The 23,978-nt window shown below is 43.2% G+C and overlaps 1 protein-coding gene and 1 pseudogene across 3 annotated transcripts in view; both read left to right on the forward strand.

Annotated features, from left to right (window-relative positions):
• ETV6 (ETS variant transcription factor 6) overlaps positions 1-23,978 on the forward strand; it is a 355,559-nt gene that overhangs the window by 301,726 nt on the left and 29,855 nt on the right. For all 3 annotated transcript variants that reach the window (XM_069101494.1, XM_069101492.1, XM_069101493.1), the window contains one exon: positions 11,041-11,586. In XM_069101494.1, the coding sequence (XP_068957595.1) occupies positions 11,041-11,586 (546 nt within the window). The remainder of the gene's footprint in view (positions 1-11,040; positions 11,587-23,978) is intronic.
• Positions 2,903-4,936, forward strand: LOC138171938 (glucose-6-phosphate isomerase pseudogene; annotated as a pseudogene).

Raw genomic sequence — 23,978 nt, forward strand, 5'->3', positions numbered from 1 at the left:
ACTATTATAATACAAGAAGGATAATCTTTCTCTCCCTTCTTCCTCTCCCTCCAAAACAAATTGTGTTAGGTTTTATCCATTATTGTTTTCCCTTCCTATATTGGGAACTTCCAGATGAGAGCAGCAGCATGGATTCCTTCCCAGTTTTCCATCTGGGCAAGTCACCAAGAACAAACCCAGACATCAAGGCCAGACCAAAAGAATCTTGCTTTAGACAGAGGACTCCTACATCTGGGAGATTTAATGCACCCACTGTCCGCTCAGTGTATTTCCTGTGTCCGGAGCGTCTCTGCCTGCCGGCTCTGGTCTCTAAGTTTCCATGCCCTGCTGCCAACTTCTAATAACAGAGACAGCAGGCAGTAGGGTAAGAATGTCATAACCCGCTCCGCACGTGGTTGCAGGCTTTGCAAACTGAAACAAAGCTTAGAAAGTCTGATTGTAGGCCTTTTAGCCTTGATATAGTGGCCGTGTCCCAGACCACTAGGAGCCTGGAATTAAATACCATCAGGTCCAGTTCTTTACCATTAATGTTATCATCTTCATCAAGTACTTCCTTTCCAAGTTGGTATCTGCACATAAATAAATAAACTTCATTCTCCCAAGTTGGGTTCCTGGCCAGATAGAAGCTCAGCCATAAGAAAACTCTGAAGTGCATTACCCTGGGCTGTGCTTCTCTCTTTCCTTGTTCCCAAAGCTGGGCAGGACCGGAGTGGAATCTCCACAGGAGATCACATCACTTCCTCTTTCAGCATGGCACCAAAGTTTGCCTTCCTTTCCGAGCCTTCCCAGACTTCCTATGGCTTGCCCTGGATACACCCACGCACAATCAGCTTTGAAGCCCAGCACATCAAAGAATGCCTGCAGGTAACCAGGGTGCTGACCAAGTGACTGCTTCCTTTCTGAAATTTGTAAGGAGGGAAACGGGTTCAGGAAATAGGATACATGCTTCTCAGAAAATCTTTGTGTATGTGTAAGCTTTAATAACTCAGGATGATAGAAACCATCTGTATGTGGAATTTGAAAGGAAATTTATTAAGCTTTAGGACAACTACATTACACAGTTGTATACAATGTATTTTTTTTTTTTAATTCAGATCCTCCCTTAGCATCTCAGGCTTTCCAGAAAAGTCACCATTGAGTCACAGAAAGAGCAAAGAAAGTAATAGAAAAAAGACTTGGGGTTGCGTTCCAGCTCTGCTCCTTAACTACCACGGGCAACTCACTTTGGCCTCAAGTATCTTACACTATAAAATGGGTATAATACTATTTATACTCTCTACCTCCTGGAGTTACTCAAATACTCAACAGGATTTGCTGTTTCATTGAGGGGGATGTTTCCACCAGTGATACTGATCACAACCCCCCCGTACCAGCACATCCTGCCCATCCGTGACCTCCCATAAGACCACCACAGAGGATCTGCCTCCCATGCTTGGGACCTTCCTTATTTCTTCCTAATATCTTCTTCCTAATAAAGTGGAGTACTCGGATTGTCTGTTTAGGTACTAATATCCAGGCCTCCCCACACCAGCACTTCTTTTTCAGTCATATAATCCTTTGGTGGTATCGTATTGTTGGTGTCTGATAATTCTTTGGTATGCGATGCAATCTTCTCACACACACTATGTGCCCCCTGAACAATACTAAATCTTAATTCTTTGGAAATGACTGTTAGAGTATACCATGCTTCATAGCCATAAAGTAATGTGGAAGACCAAATCAGCTAATGTATACAAACTTTAAATCTATATAAATGTACGCTAGTAGTATTATCTTCACACACACACACACACACGTGCACACACGCACTTATCATAGATAAGCTTGACTTTTCACTCTGGCCAGCAAATGCAAGTTTAGGGAATAATAAATCCATATAGTTTGTGAAAATAAAATTCAGCATTCATTACCTGAAAGTTTATGTATTGTCTGTGCTAAGATCTGTAATCAGGATGGACTGTGCCCGAGGGCACCAAAATTAAAGGGTGCTTACTATACTTGTATTCCTTCAATAAGTCAAAACTACTGAGCTTAACACCTAATTAGCAAAAGTAATTAATTAAAATATTAAGCTACTAGCTGGAGTCTGCCTTCCTGGCCTCCCTCTCTTTTTCCCCTAAATGATAGAATTCCTAACAGCCGTTAGCTTGGTTAAGCCCATCATCCCCTGCCACCATACCCACACATATACACACCAGTGCCCTAGCGTCTGTTCCTCCTTGATAACTTGTGTTTCATGTAGTTCAAGGTCTTCCTCTCCCCTTGCTCCCAACCAACATCCCCACAACTGAATTTGTATTTAAAAATTGATTTGAGGGTGTTTTTCATGGTCCATGTCCCAGGCCCATTTTGTGATACTTGCCATGGGAGCCAGAATTGCTAATTAGGCTGTTTCTGTTACTTTTTTTTTTTAATTTTATGTTTATTTTTAGTTTACAACATTCATTTCCACAAGATTTTGAGTTACAAATTTTCTCCCCCTCTTTCCCCTCCCCACCACCCCAGAACAGCAATCCCAATCTGCTCTCTCCTGTATCCTTCTTTGTTCCCCCTCCAACTTTCCAGTAGGACAGGATGAATCTCCATACTCCAGTGCCTGTGTATCTTACTTCCCAGTACATGCTAAAAATAATAATAATAATAATTTTTTTAAACATTTGATTTTAAAACTTTGAATTCTAGATTCTTTCCCTTCTTTCCTCATCACCCGCCCTTACTGTGAAGATAAGCAATTCAATATAGGTTGTACATGTGTAGTTATGAAGAACATTTCCATAATGGATATATTGTGAAAAACTAACTATATTTCTCTCCATCCTATCCTGCTCCCCACTTGTATTTTCTACTTTGACCCTGTCACTTTTCAAAAGTGTGTGCCTCGGCCGTTTGCCGAGTATCGAGTGTTCAGTTTCACGCCATATCCTTCCGGGCAGTCTGTGTCCCCATCATGGCCGCACTCAGCCAGGACCCGAACTTCCAGAAGCTAGTCCAGTGGCACCAAAAGCACGTGTCCAAGCTCAATCTCCGGTGGCTTTTTGAGGCCTATCAGGACCGCTTCAGCCTGAATCTTGACACCAAAAATGGACACATCCTTGTGGATTATTCCAAGAACCTCATTACAGAAGATGTGATGAAGATGCTTGTTGAGCTGGCTAAGTCTCGAGGGGTGGCAAATGCTCGGGAACAAATGTTCAAGGGGACGAAGATCAATTTCACCGAGGACCAAGCTGTCCTCCATGTGGCTCTGCAGAATTGCTCCAACATGCCCATGCTAGTGGATGGCAAGGACATGGTACCAGGGGTGAACAAAGTGCTGGAGAAAATAAAGGCATTCTGCCAGCGTGTCCATGGGGGAGACTGGAAAGGCTACACTGGGAAGATGGTTACAGACATGATCAACATTGGTATTGGAGGTTCTGACTTGGCTCCTCTGATGGTGACAGAAGCCCTGAAGCCCTATTCCAAAGGAGATCTTTGTGTCTGGTTTGTCTCCAATATTGATGGTACACATATTGACAAGACCCTTGCTGAACTCAGCCCGGAAACCTCCCTCTTCATCATTGCCTCCAAGACTTTCACCACCCAGGGGACCATCACCAATTCAGAGACAGCCAAGGAGTGGTTCCTTCATGCAGCAAAGGATCCTTCAGCTGTGGCAAAGCACTTTGTGGCCTTGTCTACCAATGCACCAAAAGTTCAAGATTTTGGAATCGACACTCAAAATATGTTTGAATTCTGGGATTGGGTTGGTGGACATTACTTGTTGTGGTCAGCTATTGGTCTCTCCATCGCATTGCATGCTGGTTTTGATAACTTTGAGCAGCTGTTGTCGGGGGCTCACTGGATGGACAGTCACTTCCTCATCACTCCATTGGAGAAGAATGCCCCTGTGCCATTTGCCATGCTAGGCATCTGGTACATTAACTGTTTTGGATGTGAGACTCAGGCCCTGCTGCCCTATGACCAGTATAAGCACTGCTTTGCTGCTTACTTCCAGCAGGGTGACATGGAGTCTAATAGGAAATACATCACCAAATCAGGAGTCCGGGTTGACTATGGTACAGGCCCCATTGTGTGGGGAGAGCCAGGGACCAATGGACAACATGCTTTCTACCAGCTTATTCACCAGGGTACCCAGATGATCCCTTGTGACTTCCTCATCCCTGTTCAGACACAGAATCCAATCCAGAATGGCCTTCATCACAAGATTCTTCTAGCCAACTTCCTAGCTCAGACTGAGGCCCTGATGAGAGGAAAGACAGCAGAGGAGGCACGAAAGGAGCTGGAGGCTGCGGGCAAGAGTGGTGATGCCCTGAAGAAGCTGCTGCCTCATAAGGTCTTTGAAGGAGATCGTCCTACTTATTCCATTGTCTTCACAATGCTCACTCCTTTCATTCTTGGAGCCTTGATTGCCATGTATGAGCGCAAGATCTTTGTTCAGGGTGTTGTATGGGATGTCAACAGTTATGATCAGTGGGGAGTGGAACTGGGAAAGCAGTTGGCCAAGAAAATTGAACCTGAGTTGGACTCTGATAAACCTGTGACTTCTCATGGTGCTTCCACCAATGGGCTGATCAGCTTTATGAAGCAGCACCAGGCCTAAGTCATGAAGAAGATGCCTATTCCCTCTATGACCCATTCTATTGTATTGTGATCTGATCTGTGTTATAGTGATCACTTGGTTCTTTCCTGCCCTGTCACAAAGAGATCCACTTGTCATCCCTTAAGGCAGGCTCCTTCCTCCTTGTGAGGAAAACAAGTCCCACCTCATGAGGCCAGTTCAGTCTGATGAGTTTTTAATTTTTTGGTCCTCAATGTCACATGCAAGTTCACACTATCCTTCCTTTGCACTGATACAAGTGTTCAGTCTTTCCACAATTTTCAGGGCTGATCTGAAAAAATTAAAATAGCTGGCAAAACAAACAAACAAAAAAAAGTGTGTGCTTCTACCTACACACCCCCCCCCATCTGCCCTCCCTTCTATCATTCCCCCACTTATCCTCTTCCCCCCTATTTTCCTGTAGGGCAAGATACTCAATGGAGTGTGTATGTTATTCCCTCCTTAAGCCAAATTCAATAAGAGTAAGGTTGATCCATTCCCTTTTACCTTCCTGTTCTTTCCCTCCTAATAGTTTTCTGTTCCCTCTTTTATATAAGTCTACCCCATTCTGTCTCTCCCCATCTCCTCTCATTATATTCCTCTCTCACCTCTTAACTTTATTTTTTAAATGTCATCCCTTCCTATTCAGTTGATCCTGTGCCCTCTGTCTGTGTATACCTGTACACATATATATTCATATGCACATATACCCTCCTATATAAACATATATATGTATGTATATATATACATTTATGTTTCCTTCAACTATCTCCTATATAACATATATATGTATGTACATATACATATATATACATTTATGTTTCCTTCAACTATCTTCATACTGAGAAAAGTTTCATAAGTTACAATTATTGTTTTTCCATGTAGGAATGTAAATAGCTCAACTTTGATAAGTTCCTTATGATTTCTTTTCCCTGTTTACCTTCTCATGTTTCTCTTGCTTCTTGTATTTGAATATCAAATTTTCTATTAAAATCTGGTTTTTGCATCAAGAATGCTTGAAAGTCCGGGGTGGCCAGGTAGCACAGCAAGTAAGAGCACCGGCTCCAGTGTTGAGAAGACCTGGAGATCGAATCCCGGGCTCAGACACTTAGCACCCACCCAGAAACACCTGGCCGTGTAACCTTGAGCAAGTTACTTAACCCCAATTGCTTAGGGGCGACCAGATGGCTCAGCGAGTAAGAGTACCGGCTCCAGTGTTGGGACGACCTGGAGATCTAATCCCGGGCTCAGACACTCAGCACCACACCCAGAAATAACTGGCTGTATAACCTTGAGCAAGTTACTTAACCCTGATTGCTTAAAAAAAAAAAAAAAAAGAATGCTTGAAAGTCCTCTATTTCATTGAAAGACCATATTTTCCCCTGAAACATTATACTCAGTTTTGCTGGGTATGGGATTCTTGGTTTTAATCTTAGCTCCTTTGCCCTCTGGAATATCATATTCTAGGCCCTTCGATCCCTTAATGTAGAAGCTGCTAGATCTTGTGTTATCCTGATTGTGTTTCCACAATATTTAAATTGTTTCTTCTTGGCTACTTGTAATATTTTCTCCTTGATCTGGGAACTCTGAAATCTGGTATAATATTCTTAAGAGTTTTCTTTTTGGGATCCTTTTCAAGAGGTGATCGGTGAATTCTTTCAATTTCTATTTTGCCCTCTGGTTCTAAAATATCAGGGCAGTTTTCCTTGAGAATTTCTTTTTTTTTTTTTTAAAGCAATTGGGGTTAAGTAACTTGCCCAAGGTTATACGGCCAGTTATTTTGTGTGGGTGTTAAGTCTGAGGCCAGAACCAATCCTGGGTCCTCCCAACTCTGGGGTCGGCGCTCTTATTCACTGTGCCACCTAGCCTCCCCTCCTTGAGAATTTCTTGAAGGATGATTTCTAGGTTCTTTTTTTGATCATGGCTTTCAGGTAGTCCAATAATTTTTAAAATTACCTCTCCTAGATCTATTTTCCAGGTCAGTGGTTTTTCCAAAGAAGTATTTCACATTGCCTTCTCTTTTTTCATTTGTTTGGATCTGTTTAATAGTATCTTGATTTCTCATAAAGTCATTAGCTTCCATTTGCGCCAATCTAATTCTGAAGGAATGATTCTCTTCAGTGAGCTTTTGAGATTCTTTTTCCATCTGGCAAATTCAACTTTTTAAGGCATTCTTCTCCTCATTGCCTTTTTGAGCCTCTTTTGCCATTTGAGTTAGTCTAATTTTTAAGGTGTTATTTTCTTCAGTCAGGTTGTTGACTCTCCTTTCATGATTTTCTTGCAACATTCTCATTTTTCTTTCCAATTTTTCCTCCACTTATCTTACTTGGTTTTAAAAATCCTTCTTGAGCTCCTCCACGGCCTGTGACTAGTTCATTTTTTTCTTGGAAGCTTTTGGTGCAGGAGTTCTGACTTCATTTTCTTCCTCCTGTTCCATGCTTTGATCCATTTTTTGTCCCCCAAAAAGGAATCTAAGGTTTGACTGCTATGCTTGCTTTGTTTCCTTTGCTTGCTCATGTTGCCACTCAATTACTTGACTTTAGAGCTTTTTGCCCCAGTAGACCTCTGCTTCCAGAGAGGAGAGCTTTGTCCTAAATCACTGGGGTTTTCACAGCTGCCAGAGCTATTAGTTGGCTTCCCTCTCTGAAGCCTCCACAGGCTCTGGCACCTGGTCACCCACCCCAGGACCTCCACCCTAGACAGAAATCCAGATCCAAGCAGGTTAAAGCAAGAGTGATTACCCCTCCGAATGGTTGCTTGGTCCCCCTGCAATCTTCAGGCCAGGAGCTCTGAAATAGCCATGCAGCGCCGGCCACTGTACCGCAGCACCTCCTTCTTACCTTCTTGCCCCAGGGGGCAGATGCTGGACCTCGCTCTCAGTCCCCCTGTTCCCACAAAGGCCACGCTGATCTCTTACTTTGGCATTTATGGTTTGATAATTCTGGAAACCACCACAGCTGCTGGTGATCTGCTCTTCAGAAGTGCCTCCAGCCATGGCTGGTCAGGGCCACCCTGAGGCTAAAACCACGGACTCATGTGGGGCTGGGCTCTGCTCCCTGCGTGCTCTGATGGACCCTTCCTGTAGGCCTGCTGGGCTGCCTTCAGCAGGAGATTTGTTTCTCTCTGTCACTTTGTGGGTTCTGTAGCTCTAAAGTTTGTTTAGAGTCATTTTTCATAGGTATTTGAGGTGGTTGTGGGGGGAGCTCACGGAGTTTTCCTGCTTCTACGCCACCATCTTGGCTCCGCCCTCTGTTACTCTTATAACCTATGTTTTTAATGATGTAAAAGTACTGTAATGAAGCACCTATATGTATTTGTGTTTGTGTGTGTGTGTGTGGATTAAAGTGGAGAAATTATTATAAACATCTCAATCTGTATAATCACAAAATAATGCCCAGCAGTGAGTTGAACAGTTCTTGAAAAGTTAGCCTTCTGACCTCAAAGAGTTTGAGGTTTATTTTGCGGGGGGGAGGGGGAAGGCAGGGCAATAGGGATTAAGTGACTTGCCCAAGGTCACACACAGTAAGTGTGTAAAGTGTCCAAGTCTGGATTTGAACTCAGGTCCTCCTGACTTCAGGGCCAGTGCTCTGTTCACTGGAGTTTGGGGTTTAACAGTCATGAACGATGTGCCTTTTGCCCACTTATTTCACTTGATAAGTGACCTCTACTCACACTCAAAATTTCTACTTTCTGCTAACTATAGCTATAAAAAACTCTAACAATTTCATGCTACAGTTTCTTCCCATTCAATCTAGGGAATAAAGGTTTTATTTTGGGTTGTTTTCCTTTTTTAATCTTCTGCTTCCTGAGTCCTTCCAGCTTCCCAAATCCTCTTTAGGTTGCCCTAATAAAAGTGTATGGGTGAACAAAGTTGATTTCTTTGGATGCTTCAGAATTTGGGGGAGGGCAAAAGGGAGAAAAACAAGCCTTATAGGATATATGTGTATGTATATATACATATATATGTATTATACATAATATATACTATATATTTATGTGTATGTAAATATAAACAAAAAAATTTTCACATTGCCCGTGTTTGAAAATGGGTCTATCACTTCTTGGTCAGGATGTAAGTAGCCAGCTTTATTGTTGTTACTCTGAAATCACTGCTTGTTATTATGTTCGTCAGACTTTTTCAGTCTTCCAAAGTTGTCTTAATTTTTTAGTAAAAAATTGTTATCCTGGTTCTCATTTCATACTGCATAACAATCCTTTTCATCATTTCTTTTGTTTTAATATATTTTTTATTTCCTTAAATATTTCCTAATACATGTAAAAAATTTTAACATTCAGTTTTTTCAAAATTTTGACTTCTAAATTTGTTCCTTTCCTCCTGACCTTCCTCCACCCCCTGAGAAGGCAAGAAATATGAAATCACTTAAACATATGAAGTCATCCAAAATATATTTCTATATTAGCCATGTTGCAAAAAAAAAGCATACACGCAAAACAAATCAATAAAAAGAAAGAAAATTTTAAAAATATGCTTCAATTAGCAGTCAGACTCCCATTAGTTCTGTTTGTGGAGGTAGATAGCATTTTTCGTCATGGGTCCTTTACATTGTCTTGGATCATTGTCTTGATCAGGGTTGATCATCCTCACAATATTGTTGTTACTATATATGATTCATAATTTCTTAAAGTACAATAATATTCCGTTACATTCATAGACTGTAATTTGTTCAGCCATTCTTCAGTTGATGAGACACTGCCCCCCTTCTTTCTAGTTCTTTGCTGTAACCAAAAGAACTGCTATAAATACTTTTGTCCATATGAATCTTTTTGCTCTTCGTCTCTTAAGAATGAAGGCTTAGTACTGGTATCTCTAGGCCAAAGGGTATGCACATGTTTCAGGCTCACTTTAATAACACAATTCCAAATTTAAATGCTGCTTCTGTTTGCAAAATGAAACTGAACATCCCGTAGTTAGACTAAAATGTGAGTCCTGGGGCCATATTTTTGCCTTTCTTCATCTCCCTGACACTTAACACAGTAGTTCAAACTTAGTAAGCTCCTAACTGCTTATTGACTGTTCACTATTATGACCACGCTTGGCCTGGATAAGGTCCCTCTTTAACGTGTCTTCTCAAAAAGCCTGTAAGTTGCTTCTCCCTGTGAAGAGGTCCAAAGCCAGATTACAGAGGGTTAGAAAAGAGGGAGATTAGAGGAAGTAGAAGTACTGATTGCAGCTGGCTTTCTTAAGGAATATAGCTGAGGAAGGGTGGAGAGGGACTGGCTTTGCTGAGGAGAAGGGCTCCCTCTTCATCAGAGACCGAGTTCAAGGAGGAAATGGTCAGGAATGATGTCATGGGTTTGAAAGGAGGGAGCTGTTAGCCCTCCTCCCCATTTTGGCATCACTACCCCAAGACTGAAAGCCAGCTAGACATTTTATCAAATAAAAGAACTGGAGTTATGATTACACTTAAGTTTCACAAAGCCCAGAACCTAATTTGAACTTTAAATGGGTTGGATTCAGAGTGAGGAATATAGGAGTTCAGCCCCACTAATGACATCTTCCTACCTGTGTGACCACTGAGTAGTAACTTAAACTCTCTGAGCATGAAGGAAGACTTAAGTCCTCATTTATAGATGGATTTGTAGAGGAACTCCCACATCAGTGAAGTCACAGAGGTCTGACATATTGACACCCTGTTCTGGCTAAGTACAGTCACTAATTTTTGTAGGTAAGATGATTTTCTCAGTCCCACCTTTGTTTTATACTGTGGCCTAGGCTCCATCAGTCGTTGTCCTGGTCTTTGTTTATTACATCTGTAAAAAGAGGAATTTTAGTTACCTTACCCAGGGTATTGTGAAATTTTAATTCAACTAATATTTCATCAGCATCTAGATGCTGGGATGGATAGCAGATTTAGATAAGGTGGAGCTCTCAGTCCAGGAAGGAGATGGGACACATACATGGATATGTGTACATATAAGGATATAAGTTTTCTCAGGATAATATATAAATTTTATGTGAAGACTCAGCAGGAAGGAGCCATTACTGACTTAGGGAATTCAGGAAGGCTTCCTGAAGGAGATGGCAGGTCTAGAATGGAAACTCTAAGGCCATTTCTAACTCTTATGATTCTGTTTTTTTCTTTAAACCAGCTATTGAAAAGAGGAGGGTGAAATAAGAGAAGGTCTGAGCGTAGATATTTGAGTTTATTGTGCTTATAGTGAACTAATATGTGCTTAAATGTTTGTGGAAATTTTTGGTTTGTGCGGTGGTGAGGAAAGAATTGTAAGTATGTGTAACGTGTAAATAAATACTTTATATTTTAAAAACCTCTGAGAATGAGTACCCTGACCTCCTAGGAAGAAAGGTGCCACACTATACAAATGTAAACTCTACTGACTGCTTTATTTCAGCCTTTTTACCCATAGTTCATAACATTTTTGTTTTTTATTTATTTGTCTGTTTTTTGCTTTTTCCCCAGATAATTGTGTCCAGAGATCTTCAAGGCCATCGGTGGAAAATATGCACCACAATCCTCCTACCATTGAACTCTTGCATCGTTCCAGGTCACCCATTACAACCAACCACCGGCCTTCTCCAGACCCTGAGCAGCGGCCCATCCGGTCCCCGCTGGACAACATGATCCGCCGCCTTTCCCCATCTGAGCGGATCCCAGGCCCGAGGCTTCACCAGGAGAACAATCACCAGGAGGCCTACCCTCTGTCAGTGTCTCCCATGGAGAACAATCACTGCCCACCCTCCTCCGAAGCCCACCCAAAGCCATCTAGCCCCCGTCAGGAGAACACTCGGGTCATTCAGCTGATGCCCAGCCCCATTATGCACCCTCTGATACTGAACCCCCGGCACTCAGTGGATTTCAAACAGTCCAGGCTGTCAGAGGACGGACTTCATAGGGAAGGGAAGCCCATCAACCTGTCGCATCGAGAAGACTTGGCATATATGAACCACATCATGGTCTCCGTCTCCCCACCGGAGGAGCATGCCATGCCCATCGGGAGGATAGCAGGTAAGCGGGGACCAGGCTCCGTGCCGTCCTCTCCACCACCCCCAGCGTCAGCCAAAGCTCAGGAGTCCTCTGCGAAACACACCTTGTCCCACTCCCAACCAAGTGCCCGTAAAAAACGGCATCGTTGGAAAGGGAGTCTCCAGAGTAGCTGAGAGGAAGGCCCTAAGCAAGCCATTAACAAGCTTCTGGGACGGGGCAGTTAATGACCCTCTGAACGGTTTTAAAAAACAAATGTCCGAAGTCCATCTGATGAGGGAAGTCAAAGAAGAGGCATGGGTGAGCAAAAAATGCTTAAAATGAAAGGCTGATGACCGTGTTAATGGTCCGGTCCTCAGGCTTCACCAGCTAATTAATGACCAGTCAGAGCATAAAGATGCAGGCCTTTAATTTCGCCCTTCAAGTAGTCAGCTCCTATGCCCTTCACCTTGGGAGTGTAGACGAACAGGATTAGGGCTCCTGGGGCCAGGGCAGGTGCTCCTGGGTCATTTGGTCAAAGGAAACCACACCCAACAGCCTCCTTGTGGTGACAACCCCAGATTTGCATAACCGAGCCAAGAAATCGAACCAGGGAGCAAAAGTGAGCTTGTGACTTCAGCTTCCGCAGTTCTAATAAAGAGAGCTGGGAGTGTGCAGGTTTACAACACACTTTCTTCACCACAACCCTTTGCAGTAGGCAGAGTGCTAATGATAACAGCAGCAGCAATAGTAACAGTAACTGACCTTCACTTCAGCATCTCTAAAGTGCTTTACACATATGATCTCATTTCAGTCTCACAACAACTGAGGTGGCTGTTACAGGTATTATTATGCTGGTTTTTAGATAAGGAAATTGGTTGAGAGAGGTGAATAGAGATAGTATGGTACAATGAAAGAGTGCTACAGAATCTGGGTTCAGATCTGGCCTTTTCTCCTTCCTGCCTGTGGGAGCCCAAACAAGTCACTTGATGTGTCTGGGCCTCAGTTTCCTCATCTGTAAAATGAGGTTGTTCCTGATGACTTTATGGTCCCTTCCAGCCCCGAGCCTGTAACTCTTGTCGGTGGTCATGTGGCTAATACACGTTAGAGGCAGGATTTGAACCAAGGTCTTCCCAACTCCCAAGGCCAGCCCTCTGTCCACAAGCATGCTGGGAAACACTCCCAAGTACCTTCTGATTAAAATGTACCAGGAAAATATTTAGCAAAATAAATAAAAATACAATAGACCGTAGATAATGTTCATGTTAACATGGGTTCTAAGTCAGTATGCTGTCATCAGATATGCTTGCCTATGGTTCAGTGGCCTCCATTTTTATTGAGTGAAACCCCTATTATTTTAGCAATATATCATAATACATAAAGTTGTGTGTGTGTGTGTGTGTATACATACTGTTGTTGTTCAGTCATGTCCAACTCTTTGTGATCCCATTTGGAGTTTTCTTGGTAAAGATACTGGAGGTTTGCCATTTCCTTTTCCAGCTCATTTTACAGATGAGGAAACTGAGGCAAACAGGGTTAAGTGACTTGCCCAGGGTCACACAGCTAGTAAGTGTCTGAGGCAGAATTTGAACCCAGAAAGATGAGTTTTTCTGGCTCCAGGCCCAGCTCTCTATCCATTACACTACCTAACTTCCCTAGACCATACTGTCTCATTACAATTATGCTCTTACAAATTCTCCTCATTTAACAGGGAAGTTGAGTGATTTGCCCTTGGCCAAGCAGCTTAGTAGGTGGCCCAGCCAGCATGTGTACTCAGCAGGAACTTGTGCTTGCTTTAAGACTGACTTTAAGAGGCAGTCATTAACACAAGTGAAATGGTGTGAGATTGTCCAGAAAGCTACTACCCCTCTAGCTGCTTTGCAAGTTTCATTTTTCTGAGAACGCTTCTGGCTGCCTCCTCCACTGAAAATTAGGTGAGGAGCAATCCCAGGAAAAAGACGTAAAAGTCCCTCCTGTGGAGACCTGGTTCTGCTGCTCCCGCGTCGGCTCACATCCTTGAGAGCTGTCAGGCCCCATTGGCAGGCTTAAAATTATCTCCAGTCCCACGAAAAGCTCGTGTCATCTCACCTTTTTCATTGTAAATAATTTACGTCATGAATGCTAGCTCAGGAAATAAAGAGGAGAGAAAAATATGGTTTGTGCTTTAAAAGAAACAGTGATGAGAAGAGGAGGGAAAAGCCAGCATCTTCAGGGAAATACACTGGCAGCACCCCAAATTGCTAGGAGAAAGGCTGCTGGCCTACTGTGTGAGCTTTGTTAGTCCATATTTCAATTAATAGAAAGTATACTTTTGTGAGGTGGCACCCTGGGACCTGGAGTCAGGAACACTCAAGTTCAAATTCCACCCCAGACACCAGCTGTGTGACCCTGGGCAAGTCACTTAACCTCTGTTTATCCCCATTTATAAAATTGGGATAATCTGCCTCCCAGTATTATTGTTAAAATCGAATGAGACAATAATTGTGAAATGCTTGGCACATAGCACCAAATAAATTTTATTGTTATTATTATTCCTTCTTACATCAGAGGAAACTGAGGATCAAGAAGGTTAAGTGATTTACCCAAGGTCATAGCTGGTCAAGGCTTATGATAACAGTAGCCGATTTTACATAGCACTTTTAAGGTTTACAAAGCACTTTATACATTATCTCACTCTCATCTTCACAATAATCCGGTGAGGTAGGTGCTATTGCTATTACCCTCGTTTTACAGATGAGGGAACTTAGGCTAAGAGAGCTGAAGTGACTTACCCAGAGTCACACAGCTAGTAAGGGTCTGAGGGAGAACTCACACTCGGGTCTTCCTGGCTGACTCTCCATTCACCACTCCACCTAGCTGTTTTTAGTCTTACTTAAAGTGTCAAAGCGAGGATGTGAATTAGTGATCTTACTGTGATGCTGGTTTTGGGCCCTGTGATTCCATTGGTTTGGAGGAAATTCCCTCCGCCATGCTAGACTGGAAACAGCCCATCTTTGGGAGTTCCCAGGCAAGACTCTTCCCGTACCCTGTGGGAGTGGTGGGCAGCCGTGATCAAGTGTCCTAATGGAAGAGCCTTGCTCCAAGAAGAGAGTTGGCTGGGCGGGAGACTTCCAAATCCTGACTGCGGAGCTGGCCTTCTGTGGATGTGTTGACCACATCACCTTCTGCCTAAAGTTCTCTGCCCACTTGCTTCAGTTGACATAGTAGCCCTGGGACTAGAAGGGACTGCCATACCTTCTGGTCTAGCCAGTCATTTTTACAAGTGAGGAAGCTGATATCCAGCCTCATTCAGTGATTTGCCCAAGGCTACAAAGGTAGTGAGTAGCAGAACCAAGATTCTGACCCTCTGACTCCAAATCCAGAGTGGATCTTCCATGAATGAATGAATGGAAAAACATTTATTAAAGGCTGACTATGTGTTTAGTAGTTAGTCACTGTGCTAAGCAGTGGAGACATAAAAAAAGCAAACATAACAGGACTTCTTCTCTCCCCTAAGCCCTGGCGGATTCCTCTAGCAGTCCAGAAAGCAGCCGGTGGACAAGGAGGTCACTGTGAATTATCCTACTAAAAAGAGCTGAGTGTCCAGCAGAAAGCATAATTGGTCCATAATTCTTCCTCCCAAACTTGATGATCCATCTTTAGTCTCTGTACTTTTGCCGGGGTGGTCTGAGTTTCATGGTTGCAATACACTTTCTCCTCCCCTCAGCTCACCGTTCTTAGCTTCCTTCAGGGCTCAATTCCCGGACCACCCCTCCAAAATTATCTCAGTTTTCTAAACTTTAGCAGAAAAAAATCTTCTCTGCACCCCCAGCGCCTCACACATAGTAGGTGCTTTGAAAATGCTTGCTGAATTTTTCACATTTATCTCAGGCTCTTAGACTTATTTTTCCCCTTTAAGGGCACCCTTGATTTTAATTTTAGCCTCTACAAAGATGTGCGCACACACTCAGTGCACAGTGTGACTTATTCTGGTTCCTGCACTTCTTTAGAGAAGGCCCTGAGCCGCATACCTCTTCTCCTACCCCCTCCATGACTGCCCTGACTCATAGGAAAGGCCTTGGTCCTCGGGTTGGATTCCTGCACCAGTAATGATTGATAACATCCTCTGTTCTTATGGTTTTCCAGCTCTCTCCTCCCAGGGTTTTCATGACCCTCTCCAGGTTTTCCTCCTACTTGTCTGGCTGGCTCCTTCCCTGTCTTTTTTGTTGGGTTATTATCCTTCCCTGACTTGCCTCCTTTGTGTGTGTTTTCCCCCCGGGCTCTGTCCTTAGCCTCTTCCCTCTCCTCTCTACATTTTCTCTTGGTGACCTCATTTGTTTTTAGGGTTTAATTTCTCACATCTGTACAGATCTCTAGTCTTGGTCTTTGTCCTGAGTTCTGGTCCCACCTCGCCAACTGCCTGCTGAACATCTTCAACTGACTGTTCAGTAGGCATCTCAGATTGAACATACCAAGATATGAACCCACAATCTCTCCTGCCAGTCCCTCCCCCATCCCTCTCCTAACATCCTCATTTCTGTAAGGGGCACAGCACCAGGCTGCACCCTTAGAATAGTCATCCTGGACTTAGTGCTCTCACCCTCATATCCAGAGAGGTGGCACAATGGTTAGAGCATTGGGCCTGGAGTTAGGAAGTCCTGAGTTCAAATGTGGCCTCAAACACAAGGTCACAGTGTGACCTTGACCAAGTCACTTGACCTCCACTTGGCTTCTGTGCAAAATGGGGATAACATCACCTATCTCCCAAGGTTGTTGTGAAGATCAAATGGATAATATTTGTAAAGAGCTTGGCACAATGCCAGGCACATAGTAGGCATCATAGAAAGGCAAGCTGCTATTATCAGCAGCAGCATTATTACAGTAATGTTGTAAAATTGTTTCCCTATTTCTGCTTACTTCATTCTGCATTTCTTCTAACTCTCTCTAAAGTCTTACCAGATTTCTCTTAAACCATAGTTTTCCTCATTTTTTATAGCATAATAGTATTCAATTACAGGCACAGTGGGCCTGGAGTCAGGAAAGCTCCTCTTCCTGAGTTCAAATGTGACCTCAGACACTTGCTAGCTATGTGACCCTGGGCAAGTCACTTAACTCTGTTTGCCTCAGTTTCCTTATCTGTAAAATGGGCTGGAGAAAGAAATGGCAAAACATTCCAGTATCTTTGCCAAGAAAACCCCAAATGGGGTCATGGAGAGTCAGGCAAAACTGAAAGCAATTGAACAATAAATTCCATTACATTCATATAACATAATTTATTATTAATTAATTAATGGACACCCCCTTACTTTCTGGTTCTTTGTCACCAAAGCAAAAAAAAAAAGATGCTATAAATATTTTTATATACATGGTTTCTTTATTTCTTTTTTTAAAAATCCCTTTGAGGTACCAGCCTACTTAGTTGTATCACTGGGTCAGAGATTATGCAAAATTTAATCATTTGAGGAGCATACATTTCAAATTTCTTTCCAGAACGGTCGGGCCAAAGGAGATAATATCAAATTAGAAGATATTTGCAAAGCATTTAGCCCGGTCCGGCATGTAGTAGGAGCTTAATAAATGCTTATTGAAGGACTGACCATTTCACAGCCCCCCCAGCAGTGCATCACAGGGCCTGTTTTCATAAAGTCCCCTCCAACACTTGTCCTCCTCCTTTCCTACCACCTTCCCAGCTCGCTGGGTAGAAATAGAACCTCAAAGTGGCTTTAATTTGCATTTCTCTTATTAATTGATTATTATTTTATTGATTATTAATTTGAATTATTTTAAAATCATTTTTATGATAAGATTATTATTAAATTGATTATGAATGGTTCGGAGCATTTTTCCACATGGCCATTGATACCGTGGCTTTCTTCCTCTGAAGACTCACTGTTCATATCTGCTTTGACCATTTATCAGTATGATGAATCTGAATCACCCCTTCTGTATTTTAGAAGTGAACACAGAGGTTCTCATTATTGGATAGGTGAGTTAGGTGTTGGACAAAGACCGTGAGGCCTAGGCCGCAGCATGCCCGCCCCAGGTCAGGAAAGAGAGGGGAAGGAGTCCTGGGACAAAGGAGGCATTGATTTGGAGAAACTGGGTGATTTCTCAGGCTTAGTCTCTTTTCACTGGAAGTCAACTAAGCGCTTTGCTTTTTCTTCACTTCCTTTGAAGCCTCCGCTTATTGGCAGGGCCTGGAGATAATTGGCTTAATTACTGTTGGGGGTGGCAAACATCCTCCCTAGCATACATTCTGAGGGGCTTGGATGGGGTCCCACCTAGACTCAGCCACTTGATTTTTTGTGTGAGCCACTGAAGGAGAGACGAGCCAACAGAGGAGGAAGCTCCTGTTTCACTTCCCAACCCCTGCCCCGGAGACAGCAGCCGCTGGCGTTGGGGAAAAGTCAGAGCAGTGATTGACCAGAAATTCTGGTTTGGGGCTGGGGGGAGGGAAGCATCCCAGCCGGCTTCAGTGCCCTGACTCTCCTGAGGTCACTGAGTCATGAAGACTTTGACTTTATCCAGACTTGAATAAATAAAAAAGAACAAGTAGTTTATTTAATCATGGCTTTGCAACCTGAGCCTCAGAGGCCACATTCCCCACTGTTGGCTGTGTGCTTGATAGAACCTGGGGGAGGGGGGCGGGGAATCCATCCTCTTCCAGTTGTGATTCCCTTGACCCCAGCTCTTGTCGGGAAGCATAGGTGTGCGTTTCCTGCCCCAGATTTAACCTGCTGCCTCTGGCTATCTGTGGTTCTTACAGTTGAGGCAGCTAGGTGATGCAGTGGTTAGAACAGTGGGCCTGGAGTCAGGAAGACCTGAGTTCAAATTTGGGTTCAGACACTTACTAGCTGTGTGACCTTGGGCAAGTCACTTAACCTCAGTTTGCCTCAATTTCATCAGCTTCAAAAGGAGGAGGCAGCCAGATGTTGCAGTGGATAGAGCTCTGGACCTGGAATCAGGAAGACCCGAATTCAAATTTGAACGCAGACACTTAGGAGCTGTGTGGCCCTGGTCAAGTTACTTAACCTCCCTTTGCCTCAAGCCACTGGAGAAAAAGATGGCAAACCATTCCAGTGTCTTTGTCAGGAAAATATGCTAATATGCATATTATCATGTATAATATGCTAATATATGCTATAATATATAATATGATATGCATCAGGAAAAGTATGCTAATATGCATCCTGTGGCCCACAGGGTCACAAAGAGTCAGCCACGACTCAACAGCAACAAATTGGGGATATAATATAGCACCTACCTCCCAGGATTGTTTTGAAGATCAAATGAGATGATATTGGTAAAGTGCTTAGCATAGTTCCTGGTATACAGCAGGAGCTTAATAAATGCTTATTTCCTTCTTTCCTTTATTCCTGCCTTCTTACATCTTACTAACCTCCAACTAGACAGGAAACTAGTGGCTCTTTATACCATATTATAAAATCATATATCAGGAACTAGAAGAGGCCTTAGAAGTTAATTAGCCCCTTTCTCCTTTTACAGAGGAGGAACCTGAAACCTAGATAGTTTAAGAAGCTTGTACAGGGGGTGGCTAGGTGGCTCAATGAATAGAGCACCGGCCCTAGAGTCAGGAGGATCTGAGTTCAAATCTGGCCTCAGACACTTGACACACTAGTCATGTGACTTTGGGCAAGTCACTTAACCCCAGATGCTCTCCAAAAAGCAAAAAAAAAAGAAAAAAGCTTGTACAGGGTCACACAGTTAAGTGGCAGAATCAGCATTTGGACTTGGGTCTGGTGACTCCCAAGTTCTGCTTTCTTTCTACTGCAGCCCAGAGTCAGATTTGTCAGTATTCTGCCTATAGGCTGTGGTCAGTGCCAAGAAAAAGAAAAGGGGGTAGAATAAGGCCGATGCATCCCAGCATGTACATTGCTTCCCTTTTTCTTTTGCTCAGATTTCTTCCCATCATTTTCAAATGCAGCAGTTTATAGTTAGCAGCATCACGTGTTTGGGAGTCTTGGCTTGGTTTTGTCCTTTGTTTTTCAAAGGCTTAAACAAGATTATCTAATAAAAAAAAAAACCTGAAGATCAGAGAGGGACACTGGCTTCTCCCTTTGAATCCAGTCATCAAAACTCTGCCTTCGTGGCTTGCATTTAAAACCCCACAGAAGAAGAGCATGGAATTGCTTTCTTTGAAACTTTCCTAAGATTCGGTGAAGCGCCATCAAAACAGACTCTTCTCATCAATAAATTCACTTTCCTACTTAATTTTTAAAGATTATTACTTTGGTCAAGCTTTCCTGTTTCTTTTTTCTTTTTTTGGAGAGGGGAAGGCAGGCTAATTGGGGTTAAGTGGCTTGCCCAAGGTCACATGGCTAGTAAGTGTGTCAAGTGTCAGAGACTGGATTTGAACTCAGGTCCTTCTGACTCCAGGGCCAATGCTCTATTCACTCCACCACCTAGCCGCCCCTTCCCATTTCTTTAGAACCAATATTGGTCAAGTATAAATTGCCCTTCTCTCTCATCTCTGTGTCCTGAACTTAGACATGTCCATAATAAGAGACAGATGTGGGAAGGAAAAATCTTCCTAATCACAGGAAGGTATTTTTTTTTTTGAGGCAGTCTGGGTTAAATTACTTGTCCAGGGTCACACAGCTAATAAGTGTCCAAGGGCAGATTTGAAATCAGGTTCTCCAGATTTCAGGGCTGGTACTCCATAGCTGCCTGGGATTTTTTTTTTTTACAATAACTTTTTATTGATGTCTTTTTGAGTTTTAGGTCATAATGCTTTCCTGAAAACTTCCCACCCCACTATCAAGACTTCCCCTTATAACAAAGGAAAGCAGTTAGGCCAAATTAAATGAAAAAAAACAACAACTATATCTAATTGTGTATATGACATTTTTTTCTACTGAAATGAGGGTTGTTTTCTTTCAATATCTCTTCTTCAGGACCAAGATTTGTCATTGCAGTTGATTTGAGTTCAGCTGCCTGTTACCCTCACTTGTGTTGTTTTGTTGCAGGACAGTGGATAGAGCTCAGAACTTGGGAGTCAGGAAGCCCTATTGAATGTGGTCTCAGGTACTTAACTTTTGTGACCCTAGGCAAGTCACTTAATCCTATTTGCCTCAGTTCCTTCCTCTGTGAAATGAGATAGAGAAATAAAGGGCAAACCACTCCAGTATCTTTGCCAAGAAAACCCCAAATGGGGTCATGTAGACTGAATAACACATGACAGAATGAAAATAACCACATTATAATATATATAATTTCATGCATTATTATTATATACTATCTTAGTGGGATAACTTAGTATACCTCACCAGGAAAAGAAAAGAGAATTTGTTCTCTCCACAATTAAAAATGACGCCTACTTCATACTTTGTCCATTCAGCAACAAAGCAAAGCTTTCTCTGAGGACATAGACTGATTTTGCTTTTGTACCTCCACCACCATGGAGCAGGCTTTTACTTAATGTTTATTGAATTTAAATGAATTTTTAAAAATATGTTGTTGGGTGGCTAGGTGGCACAGTGAATAGAGCACTAGCCCTGGAGTCAGGAGGACCTGAGTTCAAACTGGACCTCAGACACTTAACACAAAAACTAGCCATGTGACCTTGGGCAAGTCACTTAACCCCAATTGCCCCTGCAAAAAGCAAAAAATAAATAAAAATATATTGTTTACTATATGTTAAGCATTGCACTAAATACTGGGGATAGGAGTAGGAAAAAAAATGAGAGTCCCTCCTCTTGAGGGGTACACACTCCATAAAGAGGAGACAGCTCATAAAAGAAAGTTCAGCCATGGGGAAGATGGAAGGGCCCCAGGTCCAGAGGGTGCTTCAGGGAAGGAGATGACAAACCCCAGAGGTGGTGTTAGAAACATGAGCAGCAAGATTTCACAGCAAGAGCTGCAGGCACGCCATGCCAATACTGGGATGCTGTTTTTTAAGCACAGATTGTTCTGTATCCTTAAGTACAGTAAATAGGAAACATGAAAAGAACCTTCTTGCTCCATAATAGTCCACACTCTGGGCTTTCCCCTAGAAATGCAAGACAAAATCTTACATCTTTTGAAGCCATAATTAAGAAAAAGACCCCACCAACCGGGGACTGAAAAGAAGGGCAGCTCAGAAAGCCCATGGTCACTGGGCCTCTTTGCTGGGAGTGGCCCAGTTAAGCTGTTCTCTTCTAGCCAGGCCACTGTAGGTGAACCCTGAGGGAGATTACTATCTGTAAAGAGATGAGGCCACCCAGCCCAGGCTGCTTAGGAGCTAAAGAGGCCTAATCAGGTAAGGTCATGCAGGCCTCTGCTGGCAGACACAACCATTTTCATATGACCACCATTCTCTTGGCTCAGGGCTGTATTCCAAAGATTTGCTTGGCTAAAGAATAATTCCAGTTTCTGTCTACATTCTAAGCAGAGTTTCTGTTACACCCCACAGGTACTCATAAGCAGGGCCCCTAAAGCTCTGCATTAAGCAGTGCCTCATCACAATGAAAGGCCCACAGTTAGTGAGACCCTGAGCAAGTCACTTAACCCCTTTTCATTTCCTTGGTTGGTAAAATAGCACCTGCCCTGCAGGGTTGTTTGTCTGGCCCAATCCTCTAGAGAGGCTCCCTCAGAGGAACTAGGGATCTTCCCTGAATCTTTCTTTGTGCTGCCCAGACCTCCCCCTGCCCTTGTCAATGCAGATGACGATCTAAGTTTTCTTGCAGGTCAACCTGTTTTATTGTTCAGATGAACTTGACATTCCTATGTTAAAATAGCATTTCAGATGATCATTTGTCCACTGACAGGAGGCTGTTTGAGAAAGGGACAGGTTTGACAGTTCTCAGCGTGTAGCAAATATTCTTGAAGAATGTAGTGGTAGAACTCACCGAGAGAGGAAGAGACATAGTCTTTCCCATAATTTATGGTATCAGTGGGCATCATACATATATACATGTATGTATGCATGTGCATGAGTACATATATATGTACATTATGGTACCATTAATTTCGGGGGGGGGGGGGCGGTAAGGGCAGAGAGGTTGACTATGGAATTAAAAAAGGATTAAAAGAAGCGTCCAAACCGGACATGGCTTCTCTTGTCTCATAAAGTCAGCAGATTTCCACAACTACCGGCTTAATTAAAGCTCTCATTTGTCATGATGCATGTAATTTGGGGCTTCCATTCATGACAGATACAGGGGGCTAGAGAAGGCAGGCCAGCTGAGCATCATCTGGGGGGAGCTGGTGGAGGAAGTGCACGAGGCGGCCACCTGAATCTCTGGCCCCCTGAAGGCTTCTGGGCCTCGTTCCGCACGGCACTCATCCAGGCATCAGGAAAGGGTCGTGCCGTCTGGCCAGCCATTCAGGGGCCTTTGAAATGCCTCTCCAGAATACAGCTAAAATCCCCAAAAGCCAAGTCTGGAGAATGGAACAATCATAATGGCTAACATGAATTTGCATAGTGCTTTAATTGTATAAAGCATTTTACATACATGATCCCATTGGGTCCTTGTGACAGTCTGAAGAGGTAGGCGCTCTGAACATTGATCACCCAGTAACAGCATGGTGGGCAGAGCTCTGGCCTCCAAGTCAGAAAGACATGGTTCCAGTGCTCCCTCTGTCACCTGCTGGCCGTGTGATACACTGGACCTCTCTGGCCCAAAGGTGGCCGTCCAAGACTGGGAGTTGGCCCAGCCAACATTAGTAGAGTTGGTAGGAATTTTTCTTGTCTGGGAGCATCCTGCTACCAAATAAAATCACAAGACCTGTAAGGATCTCTATCCATGAGGTGGAAGAGAGGAGGGAATGATCATTTATATTGTGCCACTGTGTGCCAGGTACTGGGATGTGTTCGTTTGGTTTTTTTGAAGGGAGAAGGCAGAGCAGTTGGGGTTAAGTGACTTGCCCAAGGTCACACAGCTACTAAGTGTGTCGGGTGTCTGAGGCCAGATTTGAACTCAGATCATCTTGACTTCAGGGATCCTCTAATCACTGCGCCACCTAGCTGCCCTATGCTGAGTGTTTTTATAAATATTCTCTCATTTGATCCTACAACAATCCTGTGAGGTAGGTGTTTATTATCCCCATTTTCCATTAATGCCCAACAACACATTAGATTGTAAGCTCCTTTAGAGTAGGGACTGTCTTTCTTTTGATTAATTTTGCCTCCCCAGTGCTTAGCACAGTGTCTGGCACATAGTAGGTCTTAGTACATGTTTATTGGGTTTTACAATTGGGGAAACTGAGGCAGACCGGGATTATATATTTTTTTTTAGATGACTTATCCAGGTCATACAACTCATAAGGCTGGATTTGAATTTGGCTCTTCCTGAATCTAGCCTGGTTTTCTGTCCACTACCCACCAGCTGCCTCTGCACATGTGTGCATGGATATAAACATATGTATCCATATACATAGAGTCGTGTGCATATACACACACATGTATATCCTATAGACTCCAACAGCACATTCATCTTATACTGTATACACATACATAC

This window comes from Petaurus breviceps, unplaced genomic scaffold (assembly GCF_028583685.1).
Source record: "Petaurus breviceps papuanus isolate PSGF00001 unplaced genomic scaffold, PetGlider_PUasm1.0 470, whole genome shotgun sequence".
In the NCBI taxonomy this organism is placed as follows: domain Eukaryota; kingdom Metazoa; phylum Chordata; class Mammalia; order Diprotodontia; family Petauridae; genus Petaurus; species Petaurus breviceps.